General features: G+C 44.6%; 3 protein-coding genes across 4 annotated transcripts; 1 reads left to right on the top strand and 2 right to left on the bottom strand.

Annotated features, from left to right (window-relative positions):
* Positions 1-1,233: 1,233 nt before the first annotated feature.
* On the bottom strand, positions 1,234-4,960 carry LOC135366988 (isopentenyl-diphosphate Delta-isomerase 1-like). Its single transcript, XM_064600029.1, has 7 exons — positions 4,852-4,960; positions 4,470-4,563; positions 3,545-3,777; positions 2,991-3,083; positions 2,734-2,864; positions 2,468-2,651; positions 1,234-1,933 (listed from the first exon to the last, which is right to left on the bottom strand). Exons 1-7 carry the CDS (start codon positions 4,943-4,945, stop codon positions 1,788-1,790), a joined length of 975 nt encoding a protein of 324 aa, XP_064456099.1. The 5' UTR covers positions 4,946-4,960; the 3' UTR covers positions 1,234-1,787.
* Positions 4,676-10,840, top strand: LOC135366989 (cyclin-dependent kinase 5). Its single transcript, XM_064600030.1, has 11 exons — positions 4,676-4,826; positions 6,161-6,249; positions 6,338-6,405; positions 6,480-6,597; positions 7,374-7,469; positions 7,576-7,650; positions 7,727-7,823; positions 8,637-8,706; positions 9,082-9,142; positions 9,225-9,305; positions 10,292-10,840. Exons 1-11 carry the CDS (start codon positions 4,790-4,792, stop codon positions 10,388-10,390), a joined length of 891 nt encoding a protein of 296 aa, XP_064456100.1. The 5' UTR covers positions 4,676-4,789; the 3' UTR covers positions 10,391-10,840.
* A 1,873-nt stretch (positions 10,841-12,713) lies between these two features.
* Positions 12,714-21,486, bottom strand: LOC135366987 (juvenile hormone acid O-methyltransferase-like). Of its 2 annotated transcripts, XM_064600028.1 has the most exons (6): positions 21,256-21,486; positions 21,152-21,200; positions 18,183-18,242; positions 17,897-18,090; positions 15,766-16,024; positions 13,269-13,359 (listed from the first exon to the last, which is right to left on the bottom strand). In XM_064600028.1, the coding sequence occupies exons 1-5, from the start codon at positions 21,331-21,333 to the stop codon at positions 15,851-15,853; spliced, it is 555 nt and encodes a 184-aa protein (XP_064456098.1). In that variant the 5' UTR covers positions 21,334-21,486; the 3' UTR covers positions 13,269-13,359; positions 15,766-15,850. The 2 variants fall into 2 exon arrangements, with proteins under 2 accessions (XP_064456097.1, XP_064456098.1); XM_064600027.1 differs by lacking the exons at positions 15,766-16,024; positions 17,897-18,090; positions 18,183-18,242; positions 21,152-21,200; positions 21,256-21,486 and adding exons at positions 12,714-13,147; positions 14,576-15,759 and having other exon boundaries at positions 13,212-13,359.
* Between the last annotated feature and the right edge of the window lie 1,103 nt (positions 21,487-22,589).

The raw sequence follows: 22,589 nt of genomic DNA, 5'->3' as shown, positions 1-22,589 counted from the left end.
ATATATGTAAATAAGATATACGGGTATATTTTCTATTCTCAGTATTACCTGTACCTCGTACATACCTATAACGTCGCATTATTCGGCATCTCACATTAAACGAACCCCCGCTCCTCCCTTTCTTCTAAGAAGTTAAGTTGCCAAGATAAGGCGCTATGCGGGGAAACTTGCATAATTGAATGTGAAGCCCTGTTGCGAACTCGCATTCAAAGTTGTGCTCATAATGGCACGATAACTCAACTTCACTTCTCATAAGATGCACGAAAGTCACGAGGCATGTGCAAGAGCTTACCTATTATTTTAAGATGAAAGAGATATCGTGAGAAATATTGCGAGGATGTAAAAGCAGTTTGGAAGGAGAAAAGCAAAGAAAAAAAAATGTAGAGGAAGAATAATGGAAACACATGCGTAGAGTTTAAGGCTGCTTTGGTAATATGCTTTCCTGACGGAGGCCGCTGAATATTTTAACTGTGCTTATAAGTTCGGCGTGTATTTCTGACTCTCATAGAGATAAAGGAACTGTTAACAGATAACCCACAAGAAGGAATGCTATCTGTGCTATCACAGATTGCCGTATAGCATCCTGTACAAGTGTCCTGTCTACCAACGTCATGATGACGTTTCTCGGGTAGAGGTCTACAGCGCTTACATCAACGGAAGTGACGCCATCGACATCAAGTTCGCCTGGCAGACTCATGGTGACATCCGCAACATGCACTTTAATATGGTGGCTGCCGTTGTTCTTTTAATTGATTCTTCGGGAAAGCTGGGTCATACATCGCATGAGTCAGCTCAGGATTTCTATGCCTCATCTGTTGATAGATTGCGTTATATTGGATGGGTCAATGAAGTCTCTGAATGGAGTTGCAACCGACGAACCTGAAAATGAGAGAACTCCTGCCGCGCATTCTTTGTGGCGATTTTATCTTGGTAACCCTAAAGCGTGCTTCACCGCACTAAGTATGTTATCGCGGGAAAGCACGCTTCGCAGGGAACGTTCGGTCTCAATTCGAACTAGCTGTGGGCGGTCGGGTGGCTGCGCAAACAAATATGCATTTTCCATAGCTCTGCAGAAACTACCCTCTGTGTTGACGAGTGCGAATAAAGATGGTAGCGGTTAATTTAACTTGAAGAATAAAACAGCCCCCGAATATTATGTTGTGTGTGTGTGCCTATGACAATCATAGATGAATAGCTAAGGTCCACCAAGAACAGTACATATGTACTATCATCAACAATGATGAGAATGGTATTTATTATAAACATTATAAAAACATACTTTTGACATTACATTTTCCCGCTACTACATTTACACCCTTTATCATCCATGAAATATAGTTTTCTTGTAGCTGTTGACATTATAAGTTGTCATGTTTCAGATGGTGTGATCATTATTAGCATACAGCAAGTTTACCCTTTGACCAGACTACTATTTGTAATAGGCGCGAAACACTGCAAGTAATTGCATGTAAGAGGTCACACAAGTACGAGAACCAAAGGAACAGACTGAAGTCTGTTGGTTCTGGTGTAACCTGTGACACAAGTCAATGAGCAATCAATGAACTGTCAGTTCCTAGAATAATCTAGTGGAGTCATCTCCTTTGTAGATCACACTTACACACAGGACAATGTGTGCAGCATGTCATTTGTCATTACATTTCACAATCACTTCACGCAATTGTTATACTGGCAAATATAGGTTCAGCTAATCGTTACATATTACTATACACCCGTTTGCACAACAGACAACAAAAAGTACTGCTTTCATTTTACGTGGAAGCAGGGCGTCACTTATTCGGTGTCAGGAAATGAACCTGGTGATGGTCCTCGAACTTCTTCAAGTCGTGAAGATTGTCCCACCAATTGAAGAGGAAGTTCTCGATAACTAGCTTGAACCATGGTGTTATTACTTCACCTTGAGACTCGAGGGATGCTACATAATGTAAACAAAAGATTTCTTAAGTGAAATGCCCAAAATTAATGAGGTAGAAAACGCTACCTTGCATGATTATGAAAGAGATAAACATACAGAGTGTCCGGCGAGAAATCGTTATTTGATCCTTAAAAAATAGGCTGCACGAGATGACGCACTATATTCCAATAAAAATCACGAGGTATTTTCGTGAGATTTCCACCGAAAGTTTGACACCCAAAGACCTGTCAGTCGCTGAAATTTGCATTTGAAGCACTGTTGGCTCCACCTCAATTGAGGCAAAGTAGAAAAAGCGACACAGAACTTTACGCCAATCAAGGGCCTGAACAAAATTAGTTCAATTAATGCATGACACAAATGCAAACTACCTTATTGTGTGGCAAAAACTTTTATGGGCGTCGTTCCGGGTGATGCAAACTCTTTATGTCATGCAGACTATTTTGAAGAATTAAATAACACCTTTTCAGACACCCTATTATGTGTATTGTAAATTGTGAATGTGCATGAAAAACAATCAAAACTTTTGGTAGCTACCTATAAACGGCAAAATGTTGTCCTTGGAGACATATTTGATGGCCTTGACTTCATTGGCATTTGGATGGACTTCAACGTCCTTCTGAATCAACAAAATGTAGTCCACCTCGTTCTCCCCCCAGTCAGAGTCCGACGGCGCTTTGTACAGGATACGGGTAAGATAGTGGATGTCTTTCGTGGAAATCTACAAATAAAAGTGTAAAGCTGAGTCACACAGTACGTGGCACACACATTTGTTTCTCCTCTCCCAACAGATGATGTGGTACCTGTGCTGGCTCGATGCCCAATTCGGTGTACATCCTCCTTTGTGCGGCAACCTTGACACCTAAGGCATGGGATTCCTCGAGTTCTTCGGGAACATACAGGGGATGGCTGCAGCAGGTATTTGTGAAGAGGCCTGGATATGAACACACAGCATTGTTCAATGTATACAGCATCCACTAGCAAGAAATATTGATAGAAACCATCATGTATGCAAGTGGTTAGAAAATGTATATATGTATATGGCAACTAGAATTTGCACCTGGAAAGGTAATCTTGGCATCTGACCGCTGCTGAAGGAGCAACTCTCCGTTGGTATTGAAAAGGAACACACTGAAGGCCCTGTGGAGGAGACCTGGTGGAAGGAGAGCGAGAGTATAAGCACTGTGCTGTAACCAATGCACTCCTGCAATGCAGTAGGGCTGCCCACTGCAACCAGCCCTACTTTCTGCAAAGCTAAAAGCATAACTGCAATTGGTTGTTTTCTTAGAATACTTAAAGTCTAGAAGAAGACAGACACACAGTCGCAGTCTCGAACAAAGGGATCATGTGAGATGATGACGATTTTTGAACAGTTCAAATACGGCAGTCATTGAAATAATTACTCAGAACAATTACTTTCGATGATGATTATCTGTGGAGTTTTTGTGGTGCATAGGTCAGCAAGCAAGGGTCCATGAAAGGGTAATCAATGAGTTCTTATAATGAAAGTAATCAATGCCACCCGCCTCATCCGGCATGCAAGTCAAGTACCCAACTAGCCATTCGATAATAATACTAGCAGCACAATGAATAAAAATAAGTACAGCGCCATACCTTTGTTGATGTTTTCGAGGAGGTGACAGTTCTTTTTGCTAGCTGCACCCAAAACTCTGTCCTCTTCATTGACCACAATGCACTGCTCCTCTAATAGGGTGACTTGAACAGGATCGTAGCATTCTAGACTCGGTGGCTTTTTGGGAACTTTAAGTGAAACCTCGCTGGGTGAAGAAGCAAATGCTTTCCTCAGAGGGCCTTTCAGAGGGCCTTTCAGAGGAGGGAAGATGTTCCTGAAGACAACAGAACATAACATGTAAAGAGTAGCCTTACATTGCTGATGTCCAAGTGCAGTAACAACAGCACAACTTAACATACGCCCTGCTACAATGTCAACATAATAAGTGACCTTATAATAGAAATCGTCACCGAACCTTACCCTGCACTGCTTCCTACAACGTCCATGCTAGTAGTGCTTGTAGGATGCTTCCTCAGCATAATAAGTTAAGCACATCTTATGATTTCTTGTCCTTCACACATATATCACCGGTGACGTCAAGCGTGCACGTCAAGGAACAAATGATTTTCTTGAGCAGACTTTTCCTTGAGCCGTGTTTTAATACGAGGAAAGGCACACATCTCAAACCCCCGGGGCGCAATACGGGAAATAGCCGCTGATGACACGCAACGCTTTGCGGTTTGTTATAGACGAAATTTACAGCAGTAAAATTGCGGCAGCCCGCCGCATACCCCACCGGTCACATACGGTTCATTCAAACACACCTCATATAGCTACGATGATCATACACTGAGAATTAATTACGCAATATACACGTGCAGACACGTTTGAACTCACCTGATTATATTTGAAAACATCTTTTCTTTTTTAATCCGCCTGCAGGCGTGTAACTACACTGGGTTAAACTGCTGTCAAAGACTTTTCGTCTACAGTTTTCTTCTCGTCATACCCAGATGCAATGCTCACCGATTATCCTCCTCCTCCGTCCATGTCCTCCTCCATATCGCCACCATTTTTTTGCCTTCATGCGCGACCCTGGTGGCGTGCTCTGTCGACAAAACTAAATAAAAAAAAATGTAGTAGGGTACGTTTTCGGAAACATAAATTTAATTGCCCCAAACAATATTTCACAACATAATAACCGATAATAACGCTCATATACGCCACGCTCAATTTATGAAACGTTCCCAAATTTCCCATGTTGGGGGAAGCTGTCTGACGTCCGTCAGCTGGTGGAGTACAGCGTGCAGTTCCTGCTTTCCGGCTCACTTTGAGTTGCATGTGCCATGCAAAAGTATGAAAAACTTGAAAAAATTGGCGAAGGTAAGATAAAACGTGTCGTACGTACGCGAGTCGCTCAAACGCCCGAGAGGGTCCGTCTGCCGACACACATCTTTGGACGCGGCAAAGTCAGCAGTTGATTCACATAGCGCACGTAGCATCGCTCACACTGAAACAGTTGCAGGATTGTTCACCAGAGTAATACTAGTAACGCTCGAGTCACTTGCATGAGTCCATATGATATCCGTTCTTACTTCACATCAGTGCACCATTGGGTCTTCCTTCAACTTACGTGACGTTTCTGGACGTTACTATATTTCTGTGCAAGAGTGGGTGTAGGGGGGTTTCGAGGGTTCAACCGCCCCTTCCTCGCTGAAATCGTACCCCTGGTAGTGCATCTGGGAGAGGAGAACGTGTGAATTCCTCCTACCCCATGCAAAGTTGCCACAGAACACCTCCTGAAAGATTTTTTTCTGGCAACACCGCTGTGTCTTGTGCTCTACGTTTCGCAAAAAAACTGAGCAGTCATCACCACTGCCTTAAAGGAGCACAGAGGGCCATTCAAAAGAATTTTCGCATTAAGACGTCTGACGAAAGTGTGTGTGTCAATTTACTGGATAGCACGAAAGGTTTTGATGTGTGCAGTTTGTTTCCCAGAAAAAAACTCGCATAAACATAGTTCCGCACATTTACCCTTAACTTGCCACTCTGGGTACAACAAGGAGAAGCATGATGTCACCGATGACGATGCAGAGTCCATGCATTCTGGTTCACCGGTCACTGGGGATCAGCACCCTGTCCCTTTGCCACCATAAACCAGTTTTGTCAGTTCCCCCGGAGAATTGGGGAATGAAGAGTGGCCGAATCATGACCGAGCCGGGAGCAATGCTTTTTCAGAGCCCCGAACAACCAAGTAGCAGACGACATTCCTCTGAACCAATCACAGAGCGCTAACTCTGTAGCGTCAGCACGAGGTCGCTGGCAGATCACAGGCTGGTACTGCTCTCCACCACCGCTTTTCCCCGCGCACAGTCGCTTTTTAAATTTAATTTAATTTAATTTAATTTTAATTTAAATTCAATTTCTGCGATAATTATGACTCAGTGGTCTGAATTAATTCTCATGGCGCATCTTACTGGCCTACTTAACAGTTTTATAGGAAGAAAACAGGGTGTTAAAAATGATTTTTTGTGCTACTTTAACCCTTTGCCACAAAACCAACCATAATATTGCTTATCACTGTAACAAAACTGACAACTGGTCTAGTCCATCTGCCTTCAGTTTGACAATGACCACATGGAAGATCGGCAATCGGGCTCTCGTGAGGCTGTAAGGCTATTGTTGTCTTTTTCCTGACAACTGCATGTTACATGCAGGTACATATGGCACAGTGTTTAAAGCAAAGAACAGAGAAACCCAGGAAATTGTTGCCTTGAAAAGGGTGCGTCTTGACGATGACGATGAGGTAAGTCAGTTCAGATACTTACTTGTCTTTCACAAGTACTGCTGCATAGCGCAAGCGGCATTTCACAGCATTGAGGTCTTCTTCTCAGGGTGTTCCCAGCTCAGCGCTCAGAGAAATATGCTTGCTTAAAGAGTTGAAGCACAAGAACATTGTCAGGTAAAAGAATATTTTCTTTTTTTTTTCTTTTAAGATGGATCTGGTGTCAAAATTGTGAACATTCTCTGTTCCAGACTTCACGACGTTCTTCATAGCGAGAAAAAACTCACCCTCGTGTTTGAACATTGTGATCAAGACCTGAAAAAGTATTTTGATAGCTTGAATGGAGAAATAGACCTGGAGGTTGTCAAGGTATACTTGTCCTCGTACACGCGTCATAATGTGGTCCTGCCACCCAGCACTCTACACAGTAACTATCTAACCCAACTAACAAACCTAATCTAACTAACTAACCCAACTAACAAACCTAATCTAACTAGCTAACCCAACTAACTAACCCAACTAACAAACCTAATCTAACTAACAAACCTAATCTAACTAACTAACCCAACTAACAAACCCAACTCTCTGTGTTACATCACCACTCTAGCATCAGTGGGGAATGAACATGAATGGTGTGAATGGTGCATCATATGCCGCAGCGAGAGGAAGAATTGCAGCTAAAGTGGAAGCTGACATGCAACATCTAGGAGATCCACAACGGCGTCATTGATGTCGCTCAATGTTAGGAGAACGTCTTTGAAACCTAAAGCAGTGCAATCGTACAAGAAATATTAAAAGTCCCGGTCATCAAACTTTGAGAAAAGCTTTCATCGTAACACTGTCCCGATGATTCTTAGCCTGACAGGGGTGTGTACAACGCGCTAATGCCTTCGAACCTAAGGAGAAAAATGTTTTAGTCTGTTACGTTTTTCTTCGTAATGTGGGACAACAACAGTCTACCTGTATTTCCTAGTGGTGGGCCTGGTACAAACACTGCTTATTGCCATTCTTTTTAGTTCCTTATGCCTGCCTGTTTTATTTGGTGCTTGCTTATTTTATTTATCTATGTATTTATTTTAGAATACTGTTGACCCTGTATTGTTGATTTTAAGTGCATTATAAATCTATATATAACTCATTTGCAGTCTTTCATGTTTCAACTCCTTCGAGGACTCGCATTTTGTCACAGTAACAACATTTTACATCGGGATCTGAAACCACAGAACCTTTTAATCAACAAAGTAAGCCTGCCCATTTTTTTTTTCCTTCTGTCTATCATCATCATCATCATCATCCTGCCCACAATTCTAATGCAAAGTAGTACTCACATTTCTTAATTCTTTTAAGAATGGGGAGCTGAAGCTGGCCGACTTTGGACTTGCAAGAGCATTTGGTATTCCAGTTCGTTGCTATTCGGCAGAAGTAAGTGGAAGGACTTACACGCTATAAGATCCGCATTTATGGTACTCGTGATAGTGATGCCCATGCTGCTGCGCAGGTAGTCACCCTCTGGTATCGCCCACCCGACGTCTTGTTCGGCGCCAAACTTTATACCACCTCCATCGACATGTGGTCTGCGGGCTGCATCTTCGCAGGTATACGACCCATTCTGATCTACTAAGAGTACTCTGTCCAATAGACCTCTACCCAAGAAACGTCATCATGACGTTGGTAGACAGACTGAAACCGAAACAAAATCGAAAGGGGAGGGCTGGGTTCTTCGAATGGGCACCTGTTGCTGTTGCCTCCTATTGAATGAAAAGTAGGACTGAAGGTCGCCTCTCTTTCAGGGACCATCGTAATCCCCTCAAGACCGTGGCTTTCAAGCGCGAGCTTGTTCGCCTTTAGCTTCGAGTATAGTTCAACTCTACCAAATTGGTGGCGCTGTTGAACACTACGACGTCATTTGTTTACAAACAGGGAGAGGTCCGTTTTATAAAGCAGAATGTTTTCCTAGGTAATGTGCCACATTTCGAACATGTTCAAAACAGACCAGTGCCATGCAAAGGTTTGTTTTGGGCCTGAAAATGAGGTCCAGCTTGGTAATGTAATGTGAAAAAAAAATTATAAAATATGCACTCGTATAGATGGCCGGTGTCATATTCTGCCATTATAATGTGCATCGAAATTAACTGACCCGCATGCGTACTAAATTAAAATATGACAAGTGCCTGTCACACTTGAGAAGCGTGAAATGGTGGGAAAATAAATATACGAGGGCAACCAAGTCTGAGCATACACGAGCTCAGCAGTTGCATAGGGCACGAAGGACACCTAAAATTATTTTTAGTATTTTCTTAATTTTCCGGCGTAAGTTCTGTTTCCTAATGTTGATATTTCTCTCCAGTGTCTACTGCAACTCTGTCACACTACTCTTTGTGCTAGTGCAAAGGTGTCTTGCTTTTCAGAACTGGCCAATGCAGGAAGGCCTTTGTTCCCTGGAAGTGACGTAGATGACCAACTGAAGAGGATATTTAAATATCCTTTTCAGTGTTGCATTTCGCTATAAAGTCATTTTCCTGAAAGTTCTGCGTCATTGTCAGGGGTGTCTAAGTTTGGTGCAGTTTGGTTAAGCCTATGTTTACACACCTGTTCAGAGTGGAACCCCTTTTGTTCAGAGGTGAACTATTATCTTGTTGGTGAGTTTTCTTCTTGTTCATTAATCTCAAGCTATGCCTCCAACTCGACTTCGTCATAATGCAACGTCACCGCAGAAGAGCATCATCTAAACATCGAGATCTTTCGCAAGTTGTTAATTAAGATGATATGCCAGAATCCATGTTCCACATCCAAAAGGGAAACTGTGCACCCTGAACAATATGACAAAGCAGGTTCTTTAACTTGGTAAAGTAAGCTCCTGGGGACACCTACTGAAGACGCGTGGCCGGGTATGACACAGTTGCCAGATTACAAGGTACATGATTATTTTGGTCTGGTCTTTCAATTCCTATTCTGCACAGTTCGCTACATGCTTTCTCTTTTTCTTTTTTTTTCAGCCTTTTCCTATGTATCACCCAACAACCAGTTTTGCTCAAGTGGTGCCAAAACTGAGTTGTAAAGGAAGAGATTTATTACAGGTGAGACCTAAAGTGCCACTACAGGCCAAACGACATCTTGCTTAAAGGAGCATGGAAGGCACTCTGAACATATATTGTTTTTTTACTGCATCATATAAGCACACTAACTTCAGGAACAGTCATTATATATATATATATATATTATTTCATTTGGGAAGTGCGAATTTACTGAGAAAATTGCTTTGCAAGAGAGCGCGCAGTGGCGACGACCTCGCCCAGGAGCTGCTCATGACGTCAAGTGGCACAGCACTTTTCATTGGTCACAGAGACTCATCTGCCAGCGAGAGCGACCAATCGAGATGCAGGATGGGTGGCACCGCAAAAAGAAAAAGCGCTCGCCTCAGTGTTGGGAGCAGGTTTTCCGACCCGCAAGATTGAAAGCTCTTTTGCGCTCCGGGATCATGTGCTACATTCGTAGTTTTTGTGCCAATGTGTGCCCCACGGCTTGTAATCCTAATTTCTAGTTCTCCCGACATATTCGTTCTCGAGTCTTTCCGCGCACCTTTAAAGACTTTGTTCCCAAACCTGTTGGTGAACGTGTGCGTTTCCACAAATTTTGCAAAGAACCTGCAAAACTTTATAGTTTTGGATTCTCTAAAAACAAGTGACATCAAGAGTAGGAGCTCTGGTGCCTGTATCCTAGCAACAGTGTGCGCAGCTTCTCTGCTCTCGAACCCCATATTGGAAGACTGCCAGAAGCTGTGGCGAGTTGGCAGAAATCTACCTTGAAGGAGCAATGTTGCCAAATGGGTGGCGGATTGCACACACTATAATGCCATGCTTCTCGGAACTAGAAATTGGGAGAATACACTGTGCAACACATGGATTGTGTCGTGTCTTGCTCGGACCACAGCTGGTGGCATAAATTTTTGCGATTCTGAGAAAACAAGATTAGGTCTGCAGTGGTTTTTTTTTTCTTCTCTCTTTTTTTTTGTTATATAAGTTTGAGATGTGTGAATGTGAAGTTTTTTTTTCTCTTTCTCTAGAAACTCCTAGTCTGCAATCCTGCCATTAGAATGTCAGCAGACGACGCAATGCAGCATCCATACTTCAGCGATCTTCCCCCATCAATCAGGAACGGATGAGTGTGTTAACTGATGGGGGCCTATGAAGGTGGGAATAGCATATTTAGTTCCCATCACAAGAAAAAAAGGGTGAAGATCTGTTGATCAGAATCATGGCAGTGGCCACGGAACAGTGGTATCTCTGTACTGCAAAACAAAACGTTCAATCCTTACTTACAATATCAAAGTAACCATCAATTATTGCTGTAATCTGCCAGCCTTTCGAGATCAAAATGTTCACCTTCTTTGGGGTTTCCAGAGTGGGAGAATTTTGTCAGAAATTGTCAGAAAAAAATTTCAGGGACGAATGGTTTCAGTGTTGATGGTTACAGCATGGTTAATGCAGTGCACAACTTTATGTATCACATTCACTGTCATCATCATTCTCTATCTGAATATTTAAACAAGAGACATACTTGTCGTTTGAGTACTGTGAAGTCTATACAAGAATAAAACCTCCACAACATAGTAGCCTGTGGCATATGGTAGAACACCTGTTCATGTTTTCACACGTGCCATCAACTGGTTCCTCCCTTTTCACGCTGACCTTTTTTCCTACAAAGGGAGTAACTACACATGACTCAGAGATGTTACAAAATCTATGCTGATGAGCACATATCGAACTAACTCACAATCGCAGTTTTTTTTCTCAACATAAAATTTTGAAGGACTCCACAGTGATCAGTCTGGGATACCTTCACTATATCACCAAATTGCTGGTGGCCTGAACGTTACGCACGTCCACAAATTTTTGAAAAAAAAAAAAAAAAAAAAACGTCATGTCTTTTCGTGCTCTTCCAACAAATATCCTTCCTCACATCATAAGATATTCTGTAGCAGACAACAGGGATGGCGGTGTCATCTGCTGTGTAGATATGCAGCAACTGGTACGCGTATGCACCTGCTGATAATCATGCGCTGTGCAAATGCTCGACATCAGACATGGCGGAACCTCCTCCCCGTGAGCAGTTTTTTGAGATTTGGTCCACTAGAATATTCCATGACGATATCGCTCGTGAATACATGGGTCATGTATGTGGTTTTGGATACTCCAAGAGTATGTGACATCATTGAGACTTCTGGTGTCCGTCTCCTAGCAACAGCGCTAGCACTGTCTTCCCTCTCAGAGAATGAGGGGGAATGACAGTGAATGACGTTCCCTGCTAGTGCCAGCCCGTGCACCTGGGATAGTCAGCGTTGTGAGAGGAGATTGAACGACAAAAATGAGTTCGATTAGCGAATGGCCGCGTTTGAAATAAATTTTCGTGCTCAAGATTCGCTGATGACACAATGCGCAAATACCGCACTCATAAGGATGCCTCCGCTACCATGGGGGGGGGGGGGGGGGGGAGCGCTTGGTGACGCATATATTACGCATTAATAGTGCAATAAATACTAAACTTGTACACAACGCAACTAAGCTATGTGTCGTGGCCATATATTAATCTGAACCTGCATTATATTTTTCATGCAATGGTGGTGATGGAGTTAGTGATATGGAACTGCTTGCCATTGTCGGCCACGCTCATTCTGTGCAATGTTTTCGCGAAGCTTTTGGAGATTTGCGAATTAAAAAGCGAACAGCTAATGGACGATAAGGTAGAACAGAATACTTTGTTCTCCACCCGCTCTCGTGCAACTCGCCGGGGCGAGTCCAGGCGTTCTCGTGCAGCAAGACTTGACGACCATACACCATGGTACGGAGCAGTACCACCACTACCACCCTGTGGCATACTGTTTGCGAGGGCGAAGCAAACACGAAGTGGCGAGGAACGCTCCCCTGCTTTGAGACTGGATTGAGATATACACCACCTCGGCACGCTGGGTTTAATGGCTATCGGCGATGCAGTCGAGGTTGGTCCTCACTGTTGAGTCGCGCACCGATGCGTGCGACATACCCGTGCGTTCCACGGCGCAGCAGACGCAAGTTCATCCGTCGGCATGTCCACACTAGCACATGCGAAGGCGTGCACGGCGTGCGGGCTCCGAGCGACCGACGCGCTAAGGAGTTGCAGTTAAGTGTGACTGCGGCTGTACACATGGCATGCGGTTATGAAAAGTGTTATATTTGCAGCAGTATGTGTGCACTATAGTTCCACGCCTACCTATTCGTTGATCTAATACTATGAGCCAAACCAGGAGCGAGTTTCTACTATACATGATGCAATAATCGAAATAATGTTGTTGAAAGAAGGAAGTCACTGAAAAGGTTAGCCAGCTGTTGGACACGAACCCACATCTTCTGGATTACCGGTACGGGGCTCTTACCAATGAGCTAAGCTAACATGCCTCTCTAGCGACTTCCAGAGATGAGCCATTCGAAGGGACAAACGCATACACTCACTTGACGTTGTTGTGATAATACTACAGCATTTATTGGATCATTGGAAATGAGTCCGGAAAGAATGATAAAATGACTTTCAGAAAGATGGAGTCCGATCCAAATGAGTTATTTTTACAATACAATGTCTGAAAGGAAGAATACATGAAGAGAACCTGCATGTTATTGTAAAAACAATTCGCATGAGTCGGGCGTAACATGTAAAATTCGCGATTGTATGATTGAGATTTAAAAAAAAGCATGGTCTAAAATACGTCAGGTGGTGTTTCACCGCACAAGTTTCGATGCGTGTACTACATATAAAAAGGAATCCATGCTTATTCCGTCGGGGTGAGACGAACACATAGCGAGCACTCTAGTGTAGAGGTCCTCAAAGATAGCATTCTTCTCCCCTTGCTCCATGTCTCCAAGGGTGGGCAACACTGGCAGCAGGGTATCTGAGGGAACAAAGGGTTGAAATGCAAGATGGTTTCAAGAACAATGTTGACAAAGATAGTTTACCCCGAAGTCTTTGCTCTGTGGGGAAAACCCAGGAGTTGTGGAGTACCTCACACGTGTGTGGTTGCAGTCGCGCCATCGCCAGAAGCTTTTCTATGTAGGATCGTAGATCATTTTCGTACTGGCTTGGTGGAATGAACTTCTCAAATGCCTGAAAAAAAAAAAAAAATCGTTGCGCGCTGGTATACAGGGTGGTTCATCAACGTGATACAATATCGTATTTAAAAATCTGCTTGTCTGAACATTATGGGGCCACTATATCTCGGGGGAGATTTTGCCATTACTTCTCAGCACTTTTATCAAATTTAATTCGCGAGGAATCGAATTTTCCCTATTGATCTGCGAATTCTATCGGATCTGCCTATTCTCGGCAGAGCTCATGCAGTTCTCCATGAAATAAGACTATACTTCATAAAATACTAGAGTGCTTAGTGCCGCTTTGAACTGTGGGAGCTAACTGATACGAAAGAAACGGGTTCGATTTCTCCCCTACCGGTCCATTGTCCAGGCCCCTTCCCTTCTCGCTGTTTCAGATAAGCGCGTTGCAACAGTGCTGCAGTTATCAGCAGAAGCCCTGAAAAGGGGAAGTGAAATGACATGTAAATGGCCTCCCCGCGTCGCTTCTTTTGCCGTAATTAAAAAAAAATAAAGGAAATAAAACCGTGAGGTGGACTTGGCAAAGTTTGGGAGGTATATTGGGGAAATTGGATGTCTTACGAATTAAATTTGATAAAAAGTGCTCAGAAGATACAGCAGAATCTCCCCAGATATGGAGTTGACCCCATAGTGTTCAGAAAAGTAGATTTTTCAATAAAATTGTTTTTACGTTAGGTGAAAATCCCCTATAGCTGAGGGGCAAGAGACAGTAAAGTAAAGCCGGGGTCTTTGGCGGTCAGCTCTTGATAGAGAAACCAGCTGCGATTAAGGTCACTAAGTAGGCACTAAGGCGATAGGGCATTAAGGTAATAGGGCACTAAGTAGGATCCCTATTTAGGGACTAGGTTCGCCCTTCCCGGAGGAGGCGAGTAGAAAACTAACCTCTCCTCTGAATGCTGCTGTGCAATGAACAAAAGCTATGACTGCCATGCCTGCCTCGTGTACCGCATGAAGCACTACGGTATAGAAATTAATTCAGGCGAATTTTTATTTGCAAATACAGCAGGCCAGTGCAATATTTACGAAATTAGATTTGCAAGACAGTTACAGCTTTTTGAGATGTCGGCTGTGCTAGGAAAAGATTCCCTTTTGGAAACTGCAATGGAAACCGAAAAAACTGACGCTATACTTTCACAACTTGCCGAGGAGGCCGTGACGGAGGCGCTATGCCACGTTATAGGTCAACCTACCTTGACGAACAAATTACTCACGTTCTTGTAACGTCTCCACCGATCGTGTTGAACAAACTGCCTCCAAACCTCGTAGAAGACTGTTTTGCCACAAAACACCAACAGGCACTCTCCGTTTGGCGTCATCAAGCTCGCTATATTCGCCAACGCTCTCTTCTGGTCCTTCACCCAGTGCAGGCAGTAAAAAGAATACACCCGATCAAAATGGCCGTACTCATCAATGAACGGCGACATATCTCCCGCTATGTCCAGGACTTCGTAGAAAAGTTTCGGGTTCGCGTGATTGCTCCTGGCGTATTCAACCATAGCTTCCGAGATGTCGGTTCCTACAAGACGTCTGCACGGACCACACTTCTGGAGTAGCACGTCGTGCGTGAAGTCACCTCCTGCACAGCCGATATCCAAGAACTGTTGCGTTTCGTCGGAATCTTTGAAGGCCATGTTCAGCATCTCTAGAGCCATCATGTTGTCTTTCCTCTGGAACGAATTCCCGGTTGCATACAGAGTAGGTGCGTTCATGGGAACGGAAGGTACGGTTCTCGAAGTCACGACGAAACGATCTTGTGTCATGCGCTTAGCCTTCCCAGTGGATAACAAGAGACGCGAACACACTCGGCGGGAAAGCATGGCTGCCGTCTTGTAAAAGCGTTGCGTCACTACAGAATGACTCTTCGCCCAGCTCGGGTTTAATGTGGGACGGGGCACAAAGGAAGTTAGCTGATTCAACCAATGGGCAACGGCACGTGGCAGCGCCCCTGACGTCTTTATCTCGAAAAACATTTTGTATTGTATCGCCCGCTTTCTGTCGCATGCTATCTTAGGGTTCGCAGCGAACCTTCCAGTTTTAGATAAGGTGTCTACGCGGGAAACTGTAGAGGGATAGCTTTATACCCACGATCTATTTCGGTTGGCCACGTGTAGATTTTGCCTATTCCGGTGCGCCCCGACTTTTCCTCCTGGCCACCAAAATAAATTTTGACCTTGAAGCATCGACGAAGAGGAGCGCCAGAGCCAATGACCAGCCGTTCGCAACTTTGTCTCCGTTCCGCGGAAGTAATTAACAGCAGTATAATTACAACAGTTATATATAAGGGGACAGAGCAAATTATTTCGCCAAAGAGAGAAACATTCGAATTAATGGTCGTTCCCCGCAATTACTTATTTAATTAGCGTATAATGCAGCGAGAACAATCATGGTCTATATCACTTACAGAGTGAACTGCGGCAAGCAGCGAATGCGTGGCATCACCTCTTTTCGGCATAGTTCCTGCGCGAATAGTTCGTGAGGCAGCATGGTCACCAGGAGCCATACACGATACGGCGCATAGTCTCCTGGTTGCAGTGGTAAATATCAAATCCTTGTTGGGTGTCCTGTTCGAGGAACTGGTGCTTCTGGAGCAAACTTATCAGGTCTTGGTTCTGCTGCAAAACGTTGCATCGTATGCGCCTGCAGCCCAATGTCTTGCCTTCCTGCACAGGTTCCGTAAAGACCGCGTAACTGCAGTGCCTCAGGGAGCAATGCTACCCTTCAGCAGACCAGAGAGCAAATGATACGCTTCGCTAGGTGGGACCCGTATTTATATGGAAGGCGGAGTCAGAGCCGAAAGGGCATACACGTGTTTAGAACGGTTCACGGGGTTCACAGTACAGAGAATATCGCCGAGGGTAGCGTTTGGTGCTCGGACGGCACGTGGCGATTCTGGCACGTGTAGCGCTATCTGGAGCGAGGCGAGGGGGGTTTCAGGATCTGATTGATACACTATTATTTTCCTTGCCTTTGTTTCCTCGGCAATTGTGGCAGCTTCCATCATCATGATAAGAGAACGGACAAGTAGACGCGGACGGACAAGGGACGAAAGAACAACAGCGACTGAAGAAAAGGCACCATGCAGCAATGGGACCACGTTACAAGACAAGCCGTTCTCCATCTCCTTACCGTATACTCGGGCGTTCTCTCATCATGATAATAAACAAACACGCAGTCTACCTCCTTGCGGCCTCCATCATGTTTTATTCAGGATAATGTTACCTGATGTAAAAAAAAAAGACGATTTTTTGTTGTTGTGCGACCACATGAGTGTTTCTCCCCCCCCCCCCCCCCCATTTACGAGTTCTAGTAAATTGGGGGGGGGGGGGGCTCGTAGTACGATGATGGAATCAAAACGAGCTCCGAGTGTAACAACCCACATACAAAGTCAATGCATAAAATAACACACAAAAACACACATAAGGTATACCTGCAAAATAGGGGCTCGCGCATTGTTTGTGTAAATGGGTTTTGCAGGTCGCCAGTTTAACTGAACGATGCCTCGTTTTACAGTTGATTTCGTTCGCCCATATTTAACTTGATTCTTGGGGGGGAAATTTATGTCGACACAAGGGTTTCTTTGGTAAAGCGGTAGCACCAGAGTTCGAGGTAACTCGTTACTGTAACTAAGTTCCTTTTTTTTTGGTAACTTGTAACTTAACTCGGTACTTTTGCGCCGTGGTAACTTTCAGAGGAACTCGTTCGTTAAGTTCCAAGTTACTTTTAACTCGCTTTTCACTCACGCCCACACATTTTCTTGCTTTCTCTCCGGTTCCTTCATGGCATTTTTTTGCAACAAAACGTGATATTCAATCAATGACAGTATTTTATTCACGAAGTAAGAACCTCTGCCTGCTGCCATTGAAATGAAGCTGAACCATTGTGCGCCCACAGGAAGTAAAATGCAAAGCGTTCCAATAGACCTCTACCAGAGAAACGTCATCATGACATTGGTAGACAGACTGAAACCGAAACAAATCGGAAGGATAGGGCTGGGTTCCACTAACGGGCACTTGTTCGCTGCCTCCTATTGAAAGAAAAGTAGGACTGAGGGTCGCGTCCCTTTAAGGGACCATATCGTAATCCCCTCAAGACCGTGGCTTTCGGGCGCGACCTTGTTCACCTCTAGCTTCGAGCGTAGTTCAATTCTACCAATTTTGGCGCTGTCGATACACTATGACGTCATTTGTTGACAAACAGGGAGAGGTCTATTGTTGGACATAAACGAAAACGATCTAAGCGTGTTGCACTCCTCCGCAGGCAACTCAAGGTCTAACCCAACTGTTCACGCGCGCTGCACCTGCGTAATGCTATTTTGTGTCCGAAGTAACTTGGAAGTAGCTCGTTTCTTTTTTTAAAGTAACTCAGTAACTGCGAGTTACATTTCAGGCTGAAGAACTTCGTTATTAACATAGTTATATTTTGCACACGGTAACTTAATTTGTAAAGAGTTCTTTTTGACGGATAACTTCTCAAGCTATGCGCAAGACCATCAAGTGAAGGTGCCAGTTTTCGCCTGGTGTACGGGCACTCACATGGAAGACCTGTTGCATGAGCGCAGAGTCGACACCTTGCTTCCGATATTCGGGAGCCACATAAATGCTATCCAACTGTAACTGGTTTCCTTCTTTGGTGGAGAAAACATGGCAATACATGGCGTAGCCCGCCATCCTGCCTGGCGCACTCTTCATGTGGCACCATACCAGGGGACACATCCACGGGAGGTAGCCTACGTACACAGCAGAAAAAAAAAAGAAAAGAAAAAAATAAATCCTAACTTGGCCCTGTGGCATGACTTGCATATACAGGAGAAACATGTACCTTCCTCCTCAGCAACGAGGCAGGAAAATATGTGTCCTTCGGAAATGTTCTCTTTTAGCCCTGCGTGAAAGAGAGTTTCAGTCAACTTTGTTGGTCTTGAGCTTCACCTTCGTTGTATAGACTTCTAGCCGAGAAACGTCATCATGACGTTGGTAGACAGACTGAAACCGAAACAGATCGGAAGGGGAGGGCTTGGTTCCACGAGTTGACACTTATTGTTCGCTGCCTCCTATTGAAATAAAAGCAGGACCTAAGGTCACGTCCCATTGTAATCCCTTCGAGACCGTGGCAATGAGAGGTCTATTCTACTTGCGAGCAGTAGGCGGCATTAGCGCTGAGGGCGAGCGGGGCCGTCCCAGGGGGCATCAATCGCGATAGCTACAGGGAGGGGGGGTTGTTTCAAGTATGTCGTTACTTGGTAACGGTTACTTTTTTTGGTAACGAAGTAACGATCCAGTTACTTTTTTTTAAATGGTAATAGTAGCGGAATAAGTTACAAAAAATGGTAACTCGTTACTGACGTTACTCATTCCTTTTCTTCAGCGCGGGGGAGCACATTTCGGCACTCTGTGTGGCGCAAAGCGTGCAGATTTAACCCGCGTGACTCACTATCACATGTGACTCAAAGTATTATTGCAGTCCCTCGCTGGAGGTGTTGTTGACGTGCTGCCTTATTGTCCTCTTTTCTCTTGTTTCCGTAATCTCTGACCATCACTCCTTCCCAAGAATGGGCATCAATTGTGCTATGGCTACAAAAAACGCGTTTCGACTTCTAGCCTTTTCTTGTCTTTGCTAAGCTTCTGAGCGCCCTATATTATGACGCATCACCGCGTCTGCTTTTGGGAATCGTTGGTGATCGGTGACACGAGAACCGGTGACTTTTCTTGTGTTCTCATAATATCCGATCACCCCAACTTCGGCAGCAGATGTCTCACACGAAAGAGAACGAAGATCACTGATGTAAATTTCGAGTATCAGCTTCTTCTGAAGTGCAATTCCTCATTAATAAAGAGTTGAAGGCAAGTGACGGCATGTTTGCGTAAAAGTAACTCGTTACCTGTGAGTAACGATAACTCGTTACTTTTGTATGTTGGTAACGAGTAACGTATTTAGTGACTTTTTTCTGAAGTAACGGGTAACGGTATTTAGTTCATTTTTTGGGGTAACGGGCACAACCAGTGTTGTACGCAGCGCCGTTACTAGTAGGGGCGCTACCGTATCCGTTACTTTTTTCGGTAGCGGAGTAGAGATCGCGCTACTTTTTTAAACTGGTAACGAAAGAAGTACTTCCGCTACAAATTTACGGTGGCGCAATCTTTGAGCGCTACCGCTACTTTCCGAGCTGGGGTTCGCGACAACACGACTTCGACCTATCATCAAACCTCCACTCTGCCTGCCTTCGATCAAGCTGCCCGATATCACAACTCGTTCTGGGGAGAGCGGGCAAATAGCCGAAAGGAGGGCACAGAGGCCGTTATCTTACAAAGAGGATGTGTCATCCACGTGTTCCCTATTTGGGATGAACCTTCTTGATTGGTGCATTGTCGGAGTTGTCTGCAAACTGACGTCACTCCATTCTGGAGCCGTCCTCGCTAGCTATGAGTCATGACATTCCACATGACATTGCACCACGTAACCTTAGGTGCTTGACAGTTGCCATTTCTTGTCCGCTGCAATGTTGGGACCATGGCCTGCTACAGTACAAAACAGTAGCGTGGTGTTCAGATGTCTACTATGCGCCTCGGTGGGAAAGCTTTATCTGTGCGTCAAGGAAGTCAACGTTCAATTTGAAAAAGCACACCATGGTATGTTTACCAACTTCTCGTTCCGGGCAATCCGAGTTCTTTTTGTGACAAAGCTGTTGAGCCTTTTATCGGTAGACATGCTTTCTGCTTTATTTGCTTTAGAAGAAGAGAACAAGATATGCAGGATACCGAGTAGGCTTTAGTAAATCTGTAAAAAAACGGTTTTCAAAATTTTAGCCTTCAGGCAACCTACGTGTAACCTCCATTGGACGTCGATTTATTATTTTGAGATATTGTTTCATTTTATTATTTATTATTTTAAGACGTTTGAGGTACGTCATCAACGATACTGTTTCTTTCTTTCCTAAAAAGTAGCGCATGAAGTATCGCGTTACTATTTACGGGTAACGGTAGCGGTATTCCGCTACTTTTATGTACGTGTAACGCTATCGGGATTTCGTTACTTTTTGCTCAGGTAGCGCGTATCGGTATTGCGCTACCTTTTTCGGGTAGCGGGTACAACACTGGGCACAATTCTGCGTGGCCGTGTTTCCCACTGCTCTACTAGTACAGCCGTTTAGTTTAGGGACTATTTAAATACAGGACAGTAAATTTTAGCGTAAGGGGACTAAAATGGGAATAATTTCAATTCAAAGGACTACAAGTTGCAATTGCATGATAGGCAAGTCTGAGCGATGGGCAAGATACGTAAACAAACACGAAGGCTCAAATTTTTGACGCTTTTTGAGCCTTCGTGTTTGTGTTTGTTTACGTATCTTGCCCATCGCTCAGGCTTGCCTATCATGAAATTTATCCACCAGCTAGCCTGCATTTACGCCATTCTGTCTAGGCGAGTCCAGAAAATCCCAGAGTGCTTAGCGCCGCTTTGAACTGTGGGAGTTTACTAATACGAAATAAACGGGTGGCCTCCAAACTGTTCCGATTTCTCCCCTACCGGTCCATTGTCTACGACGTGTCAAGGTCAGCCAAAGCGAAACGTGAAGGATTATTCTTCGTTCCACCGCTCAGCAAGCGCCCAGGATGCAATGCGTGCGCAAAGAGCACTGGGATTTTCGGAACTCGTTTACAATTTACTTTTTTCTTTCTTGTATGAATTCAATCCTGTACACAGGCTCCTATATATGCAAGTGATATGAAACGCCGCATGGACACTGCTACGCTTACTAACAGATTATTCAAAAACTACAACAGAAACGTGCTTACGTGAAATTAGCGTTTGCTTGTCAATTACAGCGTATTCGGGTATGGTTTTCTGAAAATAAAGGTTTTCATAATGTTTCCGATTTCCGCGTGGCAAAGTGTCTTACCATGAACTTCGCGATGCTATCGCAGTCCTTCAGCGTGGCTTTCCGAATGGACAGCATTGTGGTGTTGCGACCGCTCATTGACGAAGAGTTCGTAAAGTATATGGTTAGAACGACGGTGGAAAAGCAGCTCGAAGACCAGCACGTGCTGGGCTTCTTCCTTACCACTTTTGTATGTATAATGGTGATGGTACCGTGATGTTACACCTAAGGTTTGTTTGCGCCGTGTGGCGACATGTGTTGCACGCACCGCGGGGTAGGACTGCGGATAATTTGGACCACCTGAGGTTCTTATGACATGCGCCAGAAATCCGACACGCGGCGCTGGAAGCAATGTTTACCTCTCCCACATTGCTACCACCTTATATCCTCGGTATTGATTTGTTTCCTGCAGCATATATAGGAGATGCATAGCGTATGCGATTAATAAAGAAATCTCGCCCGGAGTATTAGTTTCTCATTGAGGTACACGTGGGAGCAAAGGGCGCTGCTTGGTTTTTGTACAGTTCGACCTATAGTTTGTGCTGCGGGGCTTTTGTCGGGGACATTGGCATTGTATAGGGTTCCTTATTTGTTATTTTTTGGAAATTCGGCATGTTCCGAAAAACTCGGAAAGGACATTTTTCACATACGCGTCGTATCCCAGAGTCACTAAATAGTGACTCTGGGATACAACGCGTGTCGCGACGCGCGTCACTAAGTAGTGACTCTAGTATCCTAGGGGCCCTCCAGCGAACCATGCTCGGAGCGCGTCAAAACAAACCCACGTGGGTAGCACAAAAGGACCAAAACCGGTCCCGAGTGGGACAGACGAGCTCGCGGCGTTTGTGCGGTCTCCCCACTGGTCCCCACTTCCGTTGCCGTTGTCCCCCATGCTACGCCATCTAGTGACGACGGAGATAACCCTCTCCGGCGCCCCAAGGTCGTACGCATGAGCATAGGCCATTGTGAAAAAAGGTAGATATTGCTCTTGCAGCGGCGTAGCCATGGGGTGAGGGATTTAGTATAGGGTGGTTCCCCCCCGCGGAATCGTACCCTTGGTAGTGCATTTGGGAGAGGGAAACGATGGTGAAATCCTCCTTCTCCATGGCAAGTCCCTCTATAGAACCACCGAAATATTTTACGAAATATATCGACATATGCCGAAAATGACGGTACCCGATCGCATTTTCCTCCCTCCGCACCACATTTTCGTTTTTCTTCCACCTCGTTTCCAGGTGGAATGCGGAACACTCCGGTCAACCGATGGAACACTTCGGGTTCAAGTACACCTGGGACCCTCCAACAATAGAAAGGAAGTAACTGAAATTCCCAACTTGTAATGTAAAGAACAAATA

Source organism: Ornithodoros turicata, chromosome 8 (genome assembly GCF_037126465.1).
Source record: "Ornithodoros turicata isolate Travis chromosome 8, ASM3712646v1, whole genome shotgun sequence".
NCBI lineage: Eukaryota > Metazoa > Arthropoda > Arachnida > Ixodida > Argasidae > Ornithodoros > Ornithodoros turicata.
This window is presented reverse-complemented; position numbering and strand designations above follow the sequence as displayed.